This window comes from Chinchilla lanigera, unplaced genomic scaffold (assembly GCF_000276665.1).
Source record: "Chinchilla lanigera isolate Chin_1 unplaced genomic scaffold, ChiLan1.0 scaffold00077, whole genome shotgun sequence".
NCBI classification, from domain to species: Eukaryota; Metazoa; Chordata; class Mammalia; order Rodentia; family Chinchillidae; genus Chinchilla; species Chinchilla lanigera.
In genome coordinates, this window is record NW_004955478.1 from 6999240 (window position 1) to 7019399 (window position 20160).

Genomic DNA, 20160 nt, shown 5'->3' on the forward strand with positions numbered 1-20160 from the left:
AGCTAAATCCCCAGCCCCAAGATTGAAATTTTAGAAAATAAAAAGGCTAGGCATAGTAGCACACGCCTGTAATCCTAAACTTGGAAGGCTGAGGCAGGACGATCTCTGCAAGTTTAAGGCCACTCTGAGCTATATAAAGAAAACTTTCTACCATTCTGTAACTCAGGCATTAGCCAGAGCTCACTAAGTACTTTCTGTTTTAATATGAACTTTGTGTTTTAAGAGCTTATTGTGAATAGTTGACGTGAAAACTAGGTATCTTTTAACCTGGTAAATTTGAGTAAGACCACTGTCACCACTCAAGTCATAGGACCTCAGTGGAAATGGCCATTAGAGAGTGAAATGTAGAATAGATTTTTAGAAATTCGTATGCAATTCAAAAAGAAATTTTGGGTAATTTTAACCTCCTGTTACCGATGGATGGTCTTTCTCCAGGCATTCCTGGAGGTCTTCTGAATTTGGAGCTGTTTAGTACATAGTGATCACTGGCATGCCCAGCACTAGGATGCTTTATCGTAGTACCTTCAGGTTTTGCTGTGGTCTCCAGGCAGGTACTGCTCCGTCCCCGTCTTCCAAGGGAAGTCAGTAAAACGGCTCAGAGACTCAGAGTGGTATGTGTCCTCCGTGTCTCAAGTATCTGAGCCCACGCAAAGCCTATCTTTGCTGAAAGCCCGTCCTTTAAACTCCGTAGTCTGCCAGTGAAGAAACAGGAAAAGCAGATGCACAGACTTGTGCTGGATGTTAATCTGCCTGTAAAAAAATTAAAGTTTCTCACTCCCTTTAAAAGTCACCTCAGAAGAGTTTAGGCACAAAGGAAGCTGCTCCTGTTCTCTCCAGTTTGAGCTTTGACCGTCTTTAAGAAAAGGAGAGAAGTGAGACGTCCTTGCCGGATTGAGATGGTTCCTTCAAGGATCAGAACTTTAGCGAAGCACTTACACTGTGTGGTGGACACAGTCCTAACCCACATTATAGCGCACCTGCTCGCTGCCTCCCGTGTACCGAGCATAGTTACACATTTCTGACGGACTCCGGTTAAAATTCCCATCGCACTGCTGTGCGCCGATGACCTTAGCGGTCACGGAGTGTAGCTGAGCTGTCCTCCACCCAGGACTCGCACACGGCCTGGACTTGGAGCTCGTCTGTCTGTGTCGTGATGTTAGATGACCTCCTTCACTGTCTGTCTGCCACTTCTCTTATGCTGCTGGGCCCACGTTATTTTATTCTAAGCTGCTGTGGGGTAGGAAATCAAAATAATTAGCATTGCTTACATGAAAGACGAGTAAGTTGAGTCCGAATGAGGCCAGAGGGGATCACGTGTGTGCCCCTAACACGAGCGTAGTTGTGTTTATATACTGCTGTGTTACACGTTTGCAACAAGTAGATGAAATTGTGGGACAGCTTGCATCATGTTTAACATTTCCCCCTTTTCACAACAGAGAAGAAGATACAGAAAATGAAAACGAAAAGAAAATCTGGTACTACAGCACAAAGGTCCAGCTTGCAGAATTAATAGACTGTCTAGACAAAGATTACTGGGAAGCAGAGCTTTGCAAAATTCTAGAAGAGATGCGTGAAGAAATCCACCGGCACATGGACATAACTGAAGACCTGACCAATAAGGCTCGGGGCACTAACAAATCCTTTCTAGCGGCAGCTAATGGTGAGGGGGAGCTTTTCTCACTTTATTTTTGTTAAATTTGAAATCTCTACAAAACATGAGCATGTATTAAGATGTCCAAGCTATGTATATTTTACTTTATTCTCTATGTTTTATTTTCCCAGAATAACTTCACTGTAAGCTAGGGCTGCCATACATTTCAGTGCTTTGTTTCTTGCTCTGGACATAGCCAGTATTCTCCACCTTGTTTGTTTGTTTGTTTATTGGCCTCACACGTGAGGCCAGCATTCTGTCACTAAACTGTACTCTCCAGCTGCAGTTGTACTTTCAATTACGAGAATTATATTCTCACCAGGCGTAGTGGCGTACTGCTGTAATTCCAGTACTTGGGAGGCTGAGACAGGAGAATTGCTGTGAATTCAAGGCCAGCTTGGGCTACATAGTTCAAGGCGAGTCTGAACTATATCCAGAGACCATGTCTCAAAAAAAGCTAGGCCTGGTAGGACACACCTGTCATCCTAGTACTTGGGAGACCGAAGCAGGAAGATTGCCACAAGTTTAAGGCCAGGGCTTGGGCTACATGGTGAGTTCAAAGTTAGCTTAAACTACATAGTATGAGCCTGTTTCAAAAAGAGAAAAAGAAGAAAAAGAAATGATAAGTCATACTCTCTCTGAACTTATTCCTTGCTTTCTTTTTTTTTTTCCCCTGGGTACCGGGAATCGAACTCACGACCTTGCGCTTGCCAGGCAGGCAGTGCCGCTGAACTAAATCCCCAGCCCCTTGCTTTCTTTTTTTAAGAATAAAACCTTTAATGTTGCAATAGTTTTAGATTTATAGAAAAATTGCATCGCTCAGTGGTAAAGTGCTTGCCTAGCATGGAATTGAGCTTGGCTCAATTCCCAAAAAGGAAGGAAAGGAAAGTGGTGAAGCTGATGCAGAATCCCCACAAACCCTTTCTCTTGTGTTAGTTTAGTAGGTTCTCAGAGCAGGTGAACCAGTATTGATACGTTGTCATTAAGCAAAATTCATACTTGATTTAGATTTCCTTCTTTTTCTTCTTTGTTTTTTGAGTCTTGCTCTATAAGTCAGGCTGGTGGCCAGGCATGGTGGTGCACACCTGTCATCCTAGCACTTGGGAGGCTGAGGCAGGAGGATCGTTGGCGAGTTTGGGACCAGCCTGGGCTATAGTGTGAGTTCAAGGCCATCCTGAACTGCATAGCAAGACCCTGTCTCAAAGACACAAAAACAAAAACAAACAAACAAAACAAAACAAAACAAAAAACTATGTAGCCCAGGCTGGCCTCGAATGCACAGTGATCCTCCTGCCCAGCCTCCCGAGGGCTGGGACTACAGGTGTGCACCATCATGCCTGGCAGATTCCCTTACTTTTTAACTAATGTCCTTTTTCTGTTTTATGGTCTCATCTGGGGTATACCACATTATATTTAATTATCATGTCTTCCTCGAGACTGCCAGTTTCTCATAGTTTCATTGTTTTATTTTGGTTTGGTTTGGTTCTTTTGAGACATCGTCTCACTATGTAGCCCAGGATGGCCTTGAGCTCACAGCAGTCTTTCCGCCTCAGCCTCCCAAGTGCTGGTCCTGGCGCTTTCGTTGTTTTTGATGACTTGACAGTTTTGAGGAGTCCTGGTCTAGATTTTGGAGAATGCCCCCAGTAGGGTTTTTCTATGTTGTTCTGATGTTTAGCGTGGGCATCTGGATGTCGGAGAGGACGACTGCAGAGGTGGAATGCCACAGTCACTCTCACGCCAAGGGCACATGCTGTCGTCACGACTTCCACTGTTGACCTTGGTCGCCTGGTGGAAGTAGTGTTTGTCCGTTTCGTCACTGTACAGTTCCCCGCCCGTCCCGGCTCCTCGGCCGTCACCGCTGTGCTGCACGTGCGGAAGGAAGCCGTCAGGCCTGAGCCGCGCTCACAGGCTGGGGTTTGTGCTCAGCCTCCTCGAGGGAGCGGGATCTGCGCAGGTTATTTGGGGTTTTTCTGCACAGCAGATTTGTCTGTTCTCTATTCAGGCATTTATCTCTATCAGCATAGATTCGTGTGTATTTATTTTATACTTTCGATTATAACACAATACGACCTTATTTTGTTGCTTAACACTTTTTTTTTTTTTTTTGGTCTTTTTGAGACAAGTTGTACCTGTGCAGTTCAGGCTGGCCTTGAGCCTTGAGCTCACTTTGTAGCCCAGGCTGGTCTTGAACTTGCAACGATCCTCCTGCCTCAGCCTCCCGAGTGCTGGGGTTACAGGCGTGCGCCACCATGCCTAGTAGTGTTGCTTAACTCTTTGATTTTCTTTTTATTATTATTATTTTGTTATTATTATTATGGATTGAAGTAGAGGCTTTGGACACTAAACACTAGACTCTACCACTGAGCTGCATCCCAACCCCCTGTTTATTTATTTATGTATTTATTTAGAGACAGGGTCTTGCTGTGTAGTCCAGACTGGCCTTGAACTCACTATGTGGCCCACACTGTCCTCAAACTGGCAGCAATCTCAGCCTCCTGAGTGCTGAGATTACAGGCGTGTGCTACCATGCTTGGCTCTCTCTTTTTTTAAAAGCAGTATGATAATAGCATGGTTCATAAACACTTCTGTTTGGAAATAAATCGTTGTGCAAAATTTTTCTTCCATTTGCAAACTCCACACCAGGTGACAAACATGACCCCAGGCGTCTTCCCCACACGAACATAAACGTAGCAGTCTTCCCCCAAATCGTAAAACAAAGTTTGCAAAACGATGTGTACTCTAAATACATACGGTATTTTTGCTTTTGTTTTTGTTTTTGTTTTTTTCCAGTACCGGGAATTGAACTCACGACCTTGCGCTTGCCAGGCAGGTGCTGTGCCACTGAGCTAAATCCCCAGCCCCTACATATGGCATTTTTTAAAAGCTTACATAGTACAGAAGGATATGCAGTGAAAAGTGGATCTCTCCCTTGTAAATGCAGGGAATTGAACCTGGGGCCTCATGCATGCTAGATAAATGCCTTAGCACTGAGCTGAGTTGCAGCTCCTAGTGTCCATACCTTCCTTTTTACAGAGACAAGTATTATTGCCAATTTTTCATCCTGATAGCTACATTCTATGCATACTTTAAAAATAATCACAGCCCCCCCCCCAAGAGTGCCTTTCATTTTTAATTTAGATAAAGTGAACTGTCCTTTGGGTTTAAATGGGGAGACCTGGACCTCAAATATTACATATATATTATTTCACATTGAAATTGCTGTCCTTTAACTGTTTTAGATATTCATATAATTATTGTAATCACTGGCTCTTCCCCTCCCTCCCTGTGCTGGGGTCAAACCGAGAGCCTGGTAAGCAAGCGCTCTAGTCTCTGAACTTTTTTGTAGTACTGAGGATTGAACCTAGGGCCTTTGAACTGAGTTACATTCATAGCCTTTTTTAAAATTTGAAACAGGGTTTTGCTAAGTCACTTAAGTTGCCCAGGCTAGGTTCAAATTTGTAATCCTCCTGCCTCAACGCATTTCTGGGATTATAAGTGTGTGCCACCCGTGGTTTAGACTGAATTTTTGTTTTGTTTTGTTTTGTTTGAGACAAGGTCTTACTACGTAGCCTAGGCTGGCCTTAATCTTGCTGTGTAGCCCAGGCTGGGCTCAGACTTGCAGGGATCCTTCTGCCTCAATCTCCTGAGTGCTTCATTCACCACCATGCCTGGCTAGAGTGTGAAGTCGTACAGTAAGTAGGGTTAGGCAGGATGAGCGAGAAGGGTGTGGGGAACTAGCTCAAATACAGTCACTTTACTAGAAAGATCACTGTTTTCTGATGGTGATTTACGAGATGTGTGTTGTTCTTCTGTGGCGCTAGGGATTGAGTTTAAGGCCTCAGGCATAGTAGGAAATGCTCTATCACTAACTATTAGACCCCCAACCCCCTACAAATTTTTTTCTATCCTAAGAAACAGGTAGATATCTACAATTTGGGAAATAATAGACTAAAATGAAAGTAGAGAACAATTAATGGAAATGAAAAAAAGGAAATCCAAAATGTAAAAAGAAATGGGTACACATGGCCTCACAAATGTTTCTTCTTATTCCTCAACATTGTAGTGTATTTGGTAAGCTTACTTCTCATGGGGATACAGTTTAGCAATTTTGAAACTCCATCATGTGTACTAGGATTGAACAGATAAGTAGATATGCTGCACATAATAACAGTTACACTTCTCGGTATCAGAGAAAGTAGTTACAAATTAGCAGGAAGATACAGATGGACAGACATACGTACCCCCATGCACTGATAAATATGGCAGTAATGTACATCTGTACATGCATGCGTTAGGGTACAGACACATTTTCTAGCTGTGTTGTCTGAGAAAGCCTGGAAATACCAGTACTTCAGGAGTAACAGTCACACCTAGGACATCATGACTTTTAACCATTTTGCAATCAAAGGACCTTGGAGAGGTAGCAGATTCTAGGGCTGGGGCAGGGGATAATATGAGGTAGCCTGGAGCACATTGTAACGCCAGAAAAAGTGCTGAATGAGTGAGTGGATAGATGAGCCATGTGAAAAGTTCCCAGTGACCAAAGCTGCAACAGTTTGAGCAACAGAATAGTGCTGGCCTTAGATTACGGTTAGCATTCGTGTGTCCGCGCTGATTTACCCTGTGGTCTGCACCGTGTGGTATTTTCTGTGTCCTGTGGTGTGAGTCTAGTCAGCTTGCAGTTTCTGTCCACGGCTCTGTATGAAGTCTCAGTTTGAATAGACTGTGTACCTTTTTTCTTTTTTAAAAGAAAGTTGAATCTATAGTGATATATTTTCTAGAAATGAAGATACCACAAATTGGTTGAGTTTTGTCAAAAAATTTGTGAATATAATCTTGATTTTTTCGTAGTTCTCTCCTTTTAAAATACTTAGTTTTTTCTCTTTAATATTAAAACAAATAAATGGTATTATAGTACTCTTATAGTTGATTGTATCTAGAAATAAAATTTTAAAATTTGTTTTTTATTATAGAAGAAATTTTGGAATCCATAAGAGCCAAAAAGGGAGACATTGATGATGATAAAAGCCCAGAAGAAATAGAAAAGGACAAGAATGAGGCTGAGGATGACAGCAGTAAAGATGCGGAGGAAAGCAGAGAGGAGTTTGAAACCCCGCCCCTGGGGAAAGACAGTGAGGACAGATCACCGGATGACGACCTGGAGCAAGGAAGATCTGAGGGTAAAAGAATTACTTGGTTAAAAAAGAACTATTTTACTGGCAGTATTTATGAACCCACCAATTTGCAAAATGAAAGTGAAAATTTTTACTGCAAATCTTAACTTTTTGTTTCTAAGGAGATTAGGATACCCGCCTCCCTTGTAACACGCATAACAGCTGTGATGACTTTTATGTACTGATAGATTTGTGACAGTGTTACACTTGTATCTCTGCTTACACTTCTAAGAAGCTGCCTTTCCCTGTGAGATTTGTTGGTGAAAAATTACTGTATTCGTATCAGGATATACACTTGCATGTGATAAAGTATGTTCATTTTTTATTATGTAAAACATTCTTAATATATAAAACACTCTGAAATCATCTTTGGATTATCTATTGCCAAAAATCCCAAGATCTAATTGCTTCTGAATGGCCATCAAGTGAAAGCAGGTTTTCTTGTGATTGATCAGTTTTAGTAGTTGGTTGAATGTGGCCATTTGTCCGAAAGCAATTTTAAAGAATATCTTTAAAGTTTTGTTGTGCATTTTGCTGTAGAGCCAGCAGAAGTTGGGGATAAAGGTAACTCTGTGTCAGCAAATCTTGGCGACAACACAACAAATGCTTCTTCAGAAGAGACTAGTCCCTCTGGAGGGAGCCCTGTGGGGTGTCTCTCAGAAACCCATGATAGCAGCAACATGGCAGAGAAGAAGGTGGCATCCGAGCTCCCCCAGGATGTGCCAGGTACAGAGGGCCGTGTACCAGTGCCTCTGTAACGGGGGCCCTTCCCTGTGTAGTGAAAGCTGAGTGTCACCTGAACTTCAGAGTGTGTGTCCATTCACGCTGCTTGCTCACGGGGCCATCCCTGATCGCCACATCCCACCTAACACGGGAAGTTCCATAATGTCCTTGCAGTTAGTGCTTGCAACTCATCATAATCCTCATGCTTTTTACACTTCATTTAGTCGTTTCTACTGAGTAGACTTATTGTGTAGTTTACCTCCGGACCCATAGTGGCAGATATTTTGGTTTCGTTACTTACATATTAATGGCTCGATGTTGGATGAGTTGACCCTTCCAGCTCTGTATATACTAACAAATTAATTTTGTGTTTGCATGTGCCCATGTAGCTTTTACATTTCAAATCGTAATGTTATGACAGCAAATCCATCATCACGAAACATTTTTGCAAGGTATATTTTTATGTAAGTTAACTAGTTATTCATATGTTAAGCGTTTTAAAATTAAAGTTACTCTAAGTAGATTATGTTACACCAATAATGTTGTGCCATTTTGCTTTTTTAAAAATGCAAATAGTTTTATGGTGGGAGTTTATATGTGTTTTTGAAAAATTCCGATGAGTAGTATATTTTAAACACTAGCAAGCTCACCAGAAACCAGGAGGCATAGTTGAAGGCAGTCTTGGGAAGGTTTGTTTCTACATGTGTATCAGCTGTTTCCAAGCTGTCAGTGTTTGCATCGCCGCTCCTTACGTCAAGGTACGAATCTGGCGTGTTGGAAGTGTTAAGTCTTTGGAAGACCTGCATTCTGGGTCCACTCCTGTCATTAAGTGAATGTCATTTGCTCTTTTAAGAACTCCGTGTTCCTGTTTCAGAACTGAGTGATTTTGACAACCAACAGTTTTTCTTCTGGAGGCTCCTCTCACCTGAGTACTTGTCAAGAGTGCGCTGTGTGGCTGAGAGCACCAGGAGAAGATTAGGTTACGTGTAAAGGCGTATGTGCGGGCTCCAGAAGAATCAGGCTACCAGCAAAAGTCCACTGTATTTACACTGAGAGAAAATGGTCATTAATTAGGGTGAAGAAAAGCCTGGAAACTCTGCCATCTGGTGAAACAGACTAAAAAACAAACTCATTTACCTAGAAATCAGTAGGCTTAGCAATGAGAAATAATGTATTTGTCCTCCAATATTGAGGGGCTAAGTCAGAAGCAGGGAGCAGAGAGTAGACTGCTTCTTTCATGCAGGGCACTAAATCAGATAAGTAGAAATTACAGCAAAGAGGATTTTAAGTAAATAGTAACTCTTTCAAAATTGGACTTGTTTGGGAAATAGAAATAATAAACTTGCTTTCACTATAGGCATTTAGTAAATTGCTATCAGAGATTATTTCAGTGAGAGTCCTTTGTTGAGTGGAAAAATTCAGATAACTATACATTGTTTCAAGAATTTCTTTCTTTTTTTTTGAGATGGGTTCTTGCTTTTTGGACTCACACCTGTGGCAATTGTCCTGCCTCAGCCTCCTGAGTACTGGGATTGTAGGCATGCACCCCCACACCCAGCCAGGATTAAAATTTTGAAAGTGGAGTACTACTACTACCAAAATAATGTGAAAAAATTCTTTTTTTTTTTTTTTTTTTTGGTCTTTTTGAGACAGGGTCTCACTGTGCAGCTCAGGCTGGCCTTGAGCTCACTTTGTAGCCCAGGCTGGTCTCGAACTCACAACAATCTTCTTGCCTCAGCCTCCCAAGTCCTGGGATTACAGGCGTGCACCACCATGCCTGGTTTAAAAATTCATGTTTATTGGAACCATGATTATATTCTTCTAATTTAAAAAAAAAAAATTCTTTCTCTCTTCCCTTCTTTATTTTTGAGGCATGGTTTCACGTACTTCAGGTTGGCCTTGAAGTTACTGTGTAGCCCAGGCTGGCTCCTGCCTCAGCCTCCTGAGTGCTGGGATTACAAGCGTATGCCACCACGCCTGACCTGGTTATCTTTTTAGAGTAATCAATCTTCTTTTCTTTTTGTCTTTTTGAGACAGGTTTGAAGAGTTAGAAGCTTCATAAGAAAAGAATAATAAAGTGAGTGAAGTAAGTTAGTCATCCGTTTCCTGACTCAGTAATTAGCCAGTATAACTGATAACAAGTGAGATCTCTTACTAAACATTGCCATTGAAGTGGCATTTTCATGAGTTTATAAAAAACACAGGTATGTGGTAACCTGAACAAGAAGTTTTAAGGAAGCTGGATGGCAGCAGATAGCAATAGCCAGAGCTGCCGTCAGCATGGGCTTGGGGGAAAGTGCTGTGTGGCTGAAGACGCTATCTCCTTAAAAAACAGAACAGCCAGGCATGATGGTGCATATCCTGTAGCCCCATCCTGTAATCCCAGCACTCGGGAGGCTGAGGCAGGAGAGTCATGGCGAGTCCCAGGCCAGCCTGGGCTACATAGGGAGACCCTGTCTCAAAAAACAACAAAAACAGACTCATATCCAGGTATTTTCCTATTTGGTTCCCAGAACATGAAAAACATTTCTAAAGATGTATGTTGGATACATCATACCAGGGTGTTGTGTTGTGTTTTTTGTTAGTGTTGCTGTTGCTGCTGGGGATCAAACTCCAGGCCTCACGCATGCTGTACCACTGAGCTGTACCTCAGGCCCTAATGCTCATGTTTAAAGAGGAATTTGGTTATTTTTATCAAGTGAATAAACATTGCAAGACGAGTAGATATACTCGTGACCACAGTAAAGTGGGAGCTGTCGGCGGCTTTGCATTCTCGGGTGGGCGATAGACAGCCGGCACACCAGAGTTCCGACCTGAGAGGGTCTGCTCTGCCAGCTGCTGTTTCTTTGGCCCTCTGCTCTTACTTATTAGCAGGTATTTACTGAGTCCTGCACCGTGCCTGACAGTGTGCTAGGCACTTGGTCCTTAAGCCAGTCTCTGCTGCTCAAGCACTCTTGACACCGGATAGTCAGTGGAAGAGAGGCATTATTAAGAGAATGGGGGTGGAGGAACTACTCTCGACAGGTTAAAACAATGCCATGATAGAGAGTTTCACTTTGTTTTCTCAAGTTTCAGAGTGTATTTTGATACCTGATTTAATAATTAAGACTTATCAATAAAATATACTGTCAGATTGGAAAGTGTTTTAGGGTGGAAAGTTCTTTTGGTGAACTTACTCATTGAAGTAAAGCACACAGATAGTAAATGAGCAGCTTAGTGGATTTTTACAAAGTGAGCACGCCTGTGTTACCACATCATGCAACCACCAGGAACACGCACCCCCACAAAGCTAGTAACAATTTTGTCTTCTAATTCCAGTTGGAGTAACGGCATTCGGGGGGGGGGCATTCATTATATAGATTGTCCTGATTGATTGACTGATTTATACTTTGCATATGTTGCTAATCAGTTTAAATGGTTTCTAGCGTTTGGACCATTGTGAATTTTTTTTTTTGAGATTGGGTCCTGCTATGCAGTTCAGGCTGGCCTTGAGCTCGCTTTGTAGACCAAGCTGGTCTTGAATTCACAATGATCCTCCTTCCTCAGCCTCCCGAATGCTGGGACTGCAGGCGTGCACCACCACGCCTGGCCGAATGAATATTGCTGAATATTGTGAATATTTGCATTATGAATATCACTTTACATCTGTTTGTGCACACATACAGCTTCCTAGAGATACGAACCTACTTTTGGGTTTCCTGGGTCATCCAGTTTGTATGTGCTCAATACATGCTGTGTAGCAGTCTTCCGAAGGGCTTGTACAAGTTTGCACTTCACTAGTAGTGTGTGAGAGTTGTAGCTCCTCTGCGTGCTTGCCAGCATGGTACGGCTGCCGTCACTTTCCCGTTCGGTGGGCTCTTGAGGAGCATTCTTGTGGGCAGGTGGGGCTATCTTGCTGTGGTTTGTGCCTTCATTTCCTTGATAACTAGGATGCTGAGTACCTATGTTTGTGTTTGTGTATATAAAAGTATATAGGTCATTTGAATTGTCTCTGTGGTGAAGTACCTATCATTTCCTTTGTTCATTTTCTGTTAAATGGTCTGATTTGTTTGTTTATTTGTAGTTGTTTCAGGAGGAGAGTAAATCTAGTCCCCTTACTCCACTTTGACTCGAAACAAGTTTCTGCATTGATTTTTTTTTTTTAAATGTTAAAACAGTCTCATATGCATGGAATAAATACAACTGAGATACTTTTTTCTTACTTAGCAATATTTGATTTGCTGCTTCTTTTTTTTTTTTTTTTTTTTTTTTTTTTTTTTTTTTTTTTTTTTTGTTTTGTGGATGTTTTTCCTCCAGCTTATTAACATGTCATATTGTCCTTATTATAAAATTTGAGTTAAATAAAGTTTATTATAAATAAAGTTAAAATACATGGTTTTTTTTTTTTTTTGAGACAAGGTCTCACTGTGTAGTGCAGGCTGTCCTTGAACTCGCTTTGTAGCCCAGCCTGGCCTCCAGCTTGTGGTGCTCTTCCTACCTCAGCCTCCCAGGTGCTGAGATTACAGGTGTGCAGGTGTGTGCCACCATGCCCAGCTAAAATATATTTTTAAATTTGTGTTCTGATGTGGGTTTTGGGTTTTTTCCCATTGCTAGTTAGAAATACATTGCTTAATATTCAGACATTCGGAGGTTTTCTTAATTAACTTTTTAAAGTTGATTGTAATTTAACCCTCTGTAGAGAACATCCTTTCCGTGACGTAAGTCCTGTAAGATTTCTTGAGGCTTATTTTATGGCCCAATATTTGGTTAATGTTAAGTGTCCCGTGTACCCTCAAAGAGCATATATGTTTTTAGCTGTTGGATGGAATATAAATAAGATAATTAGGTCAAAGTTTTGATTGTGTTGTATTCCATATCCCTTGCTGAGGTTTGGTTTTGTGCTGGGTATTGGACCCAGGGCAAGTGAGATTCCTGAACTCCACCTCTAATCCTTGTCTTCTTTAATTTTTTTAAAATTTTTGCATTACACAGTTTTGAGGCTGTGCTGTTAGTTGCACTTGATATTCCTAAACTTTAGCCCTTTTCTTTTGGCTAGTGTTTATAGTATATACTTCTTTAAAATAGAGATTTATATTATACAAAGGGAAAGTGACAGATTTACAGCTTAAAACTGTAAGAGTGAAAACTTTAAAAATGGATAGATTTCATGATACGCATCAGATTGGGTATAACTAGTGGTCCCAAGTGTTTTATTTGGCTTAGCTTAAAGATCAGACTAAACAGTGGGGCACTATTTTGGGAAAGGCTGGTATACATCGCTTTAAAAAGTTTAAAAAGTTAATCTCTTAATGACTGTTTTCTTTTCTTGTGTCTGAGTTGCCGGCTTTTCATTTATTTTATGAGAATGATAATATTATCAATATAGTAAGTATGCCATTTAGCATTCTTTATAGTTAACAAAAGGTTCAACTTCAGAATTAGTCTGTTTACCTGGATTTTGGTGTGTGTGTGGGTTACAGTGTCTGTCTGTGTTGTCCAGGCTCACCTTGAACTCATCCTGTAGCCTGGCCTGCCCTTGATCCCCGGGTGATCCTCCTGCTTCAGCCTCTGCAGTACTGGTATTGCAGTCTTGCAACCCAGCTGTTCTGGATTTTAGATTAGATTACGAACTTTTTGCTCCAGACTGTTTAGTTTTTAAATTTACAAAGGAGAGAGAGATGCGCGTCTTTCTAGCATCTTAAACTCAAAACTACTGTGAGGATTTATTTTCAGACATATACCAGAAGAGCATGTGTATTATATTTGTTATGCCTCTAGATTCAATACCTAGGATTAGGAAAGTATTAGCAGTAGGTAATACTTGCTTTATTTCCATAAATATTTTTAAATCTTTGAAAGTGTGTTCTTGAACACATTGAAATTCTCACATTCAATAAAATTGAACAGTAAGAACATACTCATGTAACCTGTTTCTTAGATTGTTGGGATAAGGGCACTTTGGAAGATAGTACTTTGCTTTAGTTGTAAATTTCATGACAAGAGAAATTGGGTGAACGTGAGGCTTCTTGATACTGGGTGGTGTGGTGAAATATCACCCATAAACTTGTGCATCATTGAATTGGTCAGCACGGTTTAGGGGTGCTATGGGTTAACTCTTCTATTTTTTATTCTTTTACACGTTTATAATTGCTAATTGTACAATACATTTCAGTTATTTTTACCTCTTTTTTTTTTTTTTTTTTTTTTTTTTTTCCGGTTCCGGGAATCGAACTCATAACCTTGTGCTTGCCAGGCAGGCGCTGTGCCGCTGAACTAAATCCCGAGCCTGCCTCATTTTTTTTCCTTTTAAAAAAATCTACTACTTACAGAATTCAGGTGAAAAGTTACTTTTTTTCTTTTTATGGACTTTTGGTTAGAATTTTGTTTTTAAGCAGAGACTTGACATTTTAGAATTGGCTTTTTGTGATTGTGTCCAGAAATTGAACATCAGAGTCTTCATATAATTTCGGTTTGGGGTTTAAAGTTTTCCTGGTATTTATAGCCTCTGATGCACAATGAAAATAGTATTGTAAATGCCAAAAGTACGTATTCGCACTTAGGGTAAAATGTTTGGGCTGTGAAGAATAAAACGTACAGGTTGGTCGATGTTATCTCCTTTGTGGTGTGCTGTTCCATGGTGTGCGTAGTGAGACACGCCTCAAAGACAAAGTTGGTGTTGTAGGCCGTGGGTTCAATTCCCAGTAGTATACAAAGAAACAAAAATTTTATGTGGCAAATAGAGGTGAAAATTTTAAGCAAATACTTGAAATCTTCTTAATCCTGTAGCCTAATGAAGTGAGAGATTAAGAACAATTCTGTGTGGTTTTTTTTTTTTTTAACTTTTTATTTTAAAGAAAATAGTACAAAAAAAGAACAATAGCAAAATACAAACAGCGCGAAGCAAGGACATTAAAAATGGTACAGTGTTTCGAACCAAATGATAGAGATTAACAGTGGTTGTTATATTACACATTGTTATCTTCAACAAAGTTGCTCAGATTACCAGATGTAGGAATAGAAGATTGATCAAATCATTCGAGGGAATAAGAAAGTAATAATTTAAAAGAACATTAGAGACAATACGTAGTGTCACTAGGCAGGATTGTAGGAATTTACCAATGGATATTACACTGCAAATTGTTGTTTGTCACATAAGTTGCTTAGATAAGAGCAATTATGTTTTATATGCAAAATCACTCTTCTGAACTGAAACGGAGTTTGTGGTAGTCCTTGACATATTAACACCTTAGAAGTTTAAATAGATGGAGCGTTGAGCCTGGTTTACTTTTAGGGACCAGTAGATTTTAGATGAGAACATCTGACTAGGGGACTGTCTGTTCATTACATCTGTCGTCTCCCTAATGACAGAGCGAGCTCAAGTATTTAAGATATAAATACTTAGCACTTAAGTTCCTACCCCAGAATAACTTTTTTGACTAAATCCATACATGAGGTGTATTCTGGGTGAAGAAAAGATTCTGTGGGGTAAGCTAGACTGTCACTGTTTTTCTTATATTTCTATAAGAAAACGTAGTTTGAAATTCAAATACTGAAGCTCATAAAATGAGGGGCTGACGTTATGATTTCACTATTTCAGAAGATTCTTTTTAAACAGAAGGAAGAGGTGCAGTACTGTACGTGCCTAGATGTTCTGTAGCTGTACCAAGAATGAGTTCGATGTCGTTAGTGTGCGACTTCTTTCTTTTCTTGCAAACGCGTGTGTTTTTCCAAGCGAGTCAGTCACGTTACTGTTTCATAGCTGGGAAGTCTGGCATTGGGGTAGGTAGTACTGGGGCCTGAACCCAGGCCCTCACACATGCTAGGTTAATGCTTTATCATGGAGCTACACCCTCAGCCCTCAGATTTTAAATTTTTTTTTAACTCTTTCTGCCATATAAATTTTTTGTTTGTGTAGTATTGGGAATTGAACCCAACGCCTTGGCTACACTGACGTACACTGAGTCTACGTCACCAGCTTTGATTCTGTTTTGAGACAGGGTCTCCTAAGCTGCCCAGCCTGAGTTTGAACTTGCAGTTCTCCTCTTCATCTTCCCAGAGTGCTGGGACTACAGGTGTGTGCTGCCATGTCAGGCTGAAAGTTTAGTTTTACCTTGGGAAATTGTTGCCAAAAAAGGCGTAAGACCTTCCGATCACTCTGCATCTATGTCCCCAACCCAGTCCCCTCTCCTTGTTTTTCTTTTTTGGTTTTTCTCCAGTACCGGGAACGGAACTCATGACCTTGCGCTTGCCAGGCTTTGCCGCTGAGCTAAATCCCCAGCCCCTAAATTTTTTTTTTTTTAATTTTTTTTTTTTCCCCAGTACCGGGAATCAAACTCACGACCTTGTGCTTGCCAGGCAGGTGCTGTGCCGCTGTGCTACATCCCCAGCCCCTACTCTCCTTGTTTTTCTTTGTCTGAGTGAAGGGAAACTTGAATCGACACTTTCGATGCTGGAGGTGAAAGTGACGTACAGCTCACATGCTCTTACTTCACCAAGTTAACCTGTGTGACTTCCTAAGAACTGTGTTCATGAGCAGTGTCTTAACTGTATTATTTAGCTAATATGTATGTTACTCTTTTGTATTAGTTACCTTAAAATACTCCTCCGTATAACTACCATAGTTTGTTTTCTCTCTTTTTTTGCTGGTATAAATTTGGATTGTTTCCTACTAGGTATGTTTTTAAAGTTCCAGACATCATATCAGCCCTACATACCTTACTAAGGAATTAATGATACGGACATTTTCTTACATAATTACAGAACCATTACCATTTTAATAAAGCTGACAGTTCCTTACTGCCATGTAATATTCCAGCTGTATTCAAATTTCCTCACTTAAAACATCTTTTTAAAAAATTTATTTATTTCTTTTTGTCTTTTTGAGACAGGGTCTCGCTGTGTAGTTCAGGCTGAGCTTGAACTCACGGTGTAGCCCAGGCTGGCCTCGAACTTGCAGCAATCCTCCTGACTCAGCCTCTCGAGAGCTGAGATTATAAGCATGCACCACCACGCCCGGCATAAAAATTTTTGATATGTTTGAAATAACTGCAAGTAAGGGGGCTTGCACATGACATGGCATTTGGTTTTGCATCTCTTGAATCTCAGTCTAGAGTACTTTCCTCTTCCCTGACTTCTTTAAACAAATGCTGTTGACTTTTTAACAAATCCCACTCTGTCCTCTTCTGGGACAGTCTACATTTAGGATTTTTTCTATTGCTTTTTCTACAGTGTACTTGAGTTTGTTCTAAAGGGTTAGTTTTGGGAAGACTACTTCATCAGCAGTATGCTAGACATTTCATATTTCATCATGCCTGCTTGTTTTACCTTTAGAAATGCTAAAATTGACCAGTCATTTCAATCAAAGAGTTCCGATAATGAGACTGTAGGGTTTTGCCTTAACCTTGCATTCACTGGTTGGGGTCTTTCCAGAATCAGGAGGCTGTAATGCAGATCTTAATTCTTCTTTTTTTTTTTTTGTATTTTTTAAAACTGGAATTTCTGTAAAGAATCTTCCCATTAACTAAAGCTATTTGAAAGCACTGAAACAGAGTTCGAGCAAGAAGAGTAAAATAAATGCTTAGTGAAATAAATTCAGACTTTCAGAACCAGTAGTTGGTGCCCAGCTATCTTCAGTGGTGACTGAGTTCCACAGTTTTGGAGGAGGGCTTTGGCTTCCTTTTTCAAAGTATTAATTTTATGGGTCTTTTTATATTGATTGTTTCAGTCGCTTGCAGTATCAATCATTTTGTTTTGTTGACCGGTGAAAGTCCCTTCATGTTGGCTTTTGAGTCCTTTTGCTGTGCTCTCAGTGGTCAGTGCTTCCTTGTTCTTTGGAATAATGATAGTCCTACACTACACTTAGAATTTTCTTTCCTCGCAAAAAATGTTAGTTCCTTGTAGTGGGGAATGGTATTTAAAGACCGCAGTCTGATCCGAAAGGTACTTATTGCTGTTGGGCTCTCACTGGTTCTAGGCTTCTTTGATGGATAAGAAATACACTGGGCAAGCCAGGTGTGGTGGTACACACCTGTAATCACATCTGCTCAGTAGGCTGAGGCAGGAAGATCACAAGTTTGAGGCCAGCCTTGGCAACTGAGTGAAACCCTGTCTCAAAAGAAAAATTCATAAAGAGCTGGGAGTGTAGCTCAGTGGGAGAGCACTTGCTTAGCATGCTGGAGACCCTGGCTTCAATCCTAGCAGCAAAACAAAAGAAGTGGGGAAGCCAGGTTCGTGGTACAACAGCTGTAATCTCAGCATTTGGGAGTTCAAGAACAGCACAGGCTACATAGTGAATTTGAGGCCAGCCTGAAATACGTAGCAAGATCGGCTCTCAAAAAATAAAAAACCGGAAAATAGAAAATACTTCCTAAAGGAAAAAACCCACCAGTCTACATTGATCATTCTAGTTCGGATTGAGGATGACGTCCTTGTTTCTTTCTCTTTGCTTTTGTATTCCTTTCCCTTACACTAAAAGCCTTAATTTTTAACCACAGTAGCTCAGTTCTGTAGTTGCTTTGTCTTAATACAGAATATTTATAGCTTAATGTGCATTGTTATGTTATGTATAATACTTTCCTAATACCAGTACTACTTTGGACAGTAAAAATCCTGAGTAGCAGTTAATAGTCGTTTGGAGCCCGGGGCTGGGGATCTAACTCAGCAGCACAGCATCTGCCTGGCAAGCATGAGGTTCTGAGTTCGATTCCCGGTACCCCCACAGTAAAGAACAAAAAAAAATTGTTTGAAGCTCTTTATTTGTCCTTCCTATATTTATTTGTATATTTACCTGTTTTCTATTTCTAGAAGGACATAATATTATATTACAGAGTCATTTGAAGTAATTGTTTACTTTCTGAGGTTCTATACAAACTGACATACAGTTAATGCCTTTGTTTTTAAATTCTAGCGGTTCCATTTCTAGCTTTAATGTTTTGGAAATGTAAAAACATTTACATTATTACAGAGCCACATTACTGGATCTATGCAGAGAATTTTCACTTCCGTCTGCTGCCTTTCTAAGTAATCAGAACTTTCCTACCCTTACAGATAGTCATTTCTGTGAGTGTTTAGTTATTCTTCCAATGTGTATTTTTAAAAAACAAAAGCAAAACATATCAATAAATTCATATTCTCCTCCCTTACAAGAAAGTCAGCAAGCTATAATAATTGTGTACATTTCTTTAGATTTAACTTTGGAGATCATTTTACGTGTAAATGTAGTGCTTATCCTTGGTCTTTCCTGTTGTGTGGTATTTCACGGCATGAATCATTTATTTAACAAGTTCTCTATTGTTGGACATTGTTTTTCTGATCTTTTGTCATTATAAATAATGCTTCAATAAGTAGCTAAGTAATTGAGTATTTTTGCTAGTACATGGGATTGCTAAATTGAGACTAAACGCAAGTGTAATTTTTCTGGAAATTGTCAATTCCCTTTCATCCACCTTGGACCATTTTCCATCCCCACCGCAAAGTGTGGGGTGGTCTGTTAACAGCCCGTGTCTCCACTTGAGTATTTCAGCCACTTGTGGATTTCAGCCATTCTAAAGCTAAGAGGTAGTTTCTCTAAGTAGTTCAGTTTTGCATATTTCTTAGCTTACATTAAGTGAGAATACTGCCATGAGTTCTAAAGGCCACCTTCATTTCTTTTGTGATTATTCCTGTATCTTCCTATATTCTATAAGATTGTTTTATGAGTTCATACATTCCAGATAGTCAGTGTGATACACAGTCAGCCACTTTTTCCTGTAGGTGGTTTAAAGAATATCTCACTAGTGACAAACAGAAGCTCAAGGGGAGACTTTTAATTTCTGAGGAGTCCACGAGAAGAGTTAGGCATTCAGTTCATGGTAGAATTTATTTAGATACCCCGTTGGGAACTAAACTCTTATCATGTTATTAAATTCCTAAGAAGTGAATCAGATCTAGGCATTACCTGGGGGCATAGAGTTTAGGCAGAAAACCTCAGAGATAAGTAATCCTCTTTAATTCTGTTTTAATACATTTGAAGAGTAAGAGTATAAGCTCAAGGTTTGAGATATTACCTCAGCAAAACTGCTGTGAGATAGCAGTTTTCTGTTTTCTATTTTTGTTTTTTTCTTTAGTCTGGGGTATCTCTAAGATTTTCTGCTTTGCACTGTAGGTGAGAAGAGTCTGTGAGTTGAATTAATAGCTGAGAAACTTTAAAAAATAACTCACAGGGTGGTACCTGCCAGTTTCTTTCCATATAGTGCATTATTCATCCATGTTCATTTTTTAGTTTTAAAACGGCTGTGTAATAAAATCTTGAAACAAATGTCTTTTCTGACAGTTAGTTTTTATGTGATTTCCAATTTAAAAATCAGATATTCTATTTTTCTAGAAGACTCTAACAAGACATGTGACAGCAGTAACACTAGTGCTACCACTGCCTCCACCCAGCCTAATCTGGAAAACAGTAACGGCAGCAGTGAACTAGATTCCTCCCAGAGCGAATCTGCTAAGGCAGCCGATGACCCTGAGAACGGAGAGAGAGAGTCCCACACACCTGTCTCTATTCAAGAAGAGATAGGTAAGAACACACTTCATCCATTAAAGGGAGCTTTTGCTTTTGCTTTTGCTTTTTTGTTTTTCTTTTTTTTTTTTTTTTTTTTT

The 20160-nt window shown here is 40.1% G+C and overlaps 1 protein-coding gene across 11 annotated transcripts in view; it reads left to right on the forward strand.

Annotated features, from left to right (window-relative positions):
• The window catches only part of Bptf (bromodomain PHD finger transcription factor), a gene marked incomplete at its 5' end in the record, with an annotated part of 97936 nt that overhangs the window by 8424 nt on the left and 69352 nt on the right, over positions 1-20160 (forward strand). For 5 of the 11 annotated variants that reach the window (XM_013503185.1, XM_013503188.1, XM_013503193.1 and 2 more), the window contains 4 exon segments: positions 1437-1660; positions 6625-6831; positions 7366-7551; positions 19889-20077. In XM_013503185.1, the coding sequence (XP_013358639.1) occupies positions 1437-1660; positions 6625-6831; positions 7366-7551; positions 19889-20077 (806 nt within the window). 11 annotated transcript variants of the gene reach the window in all.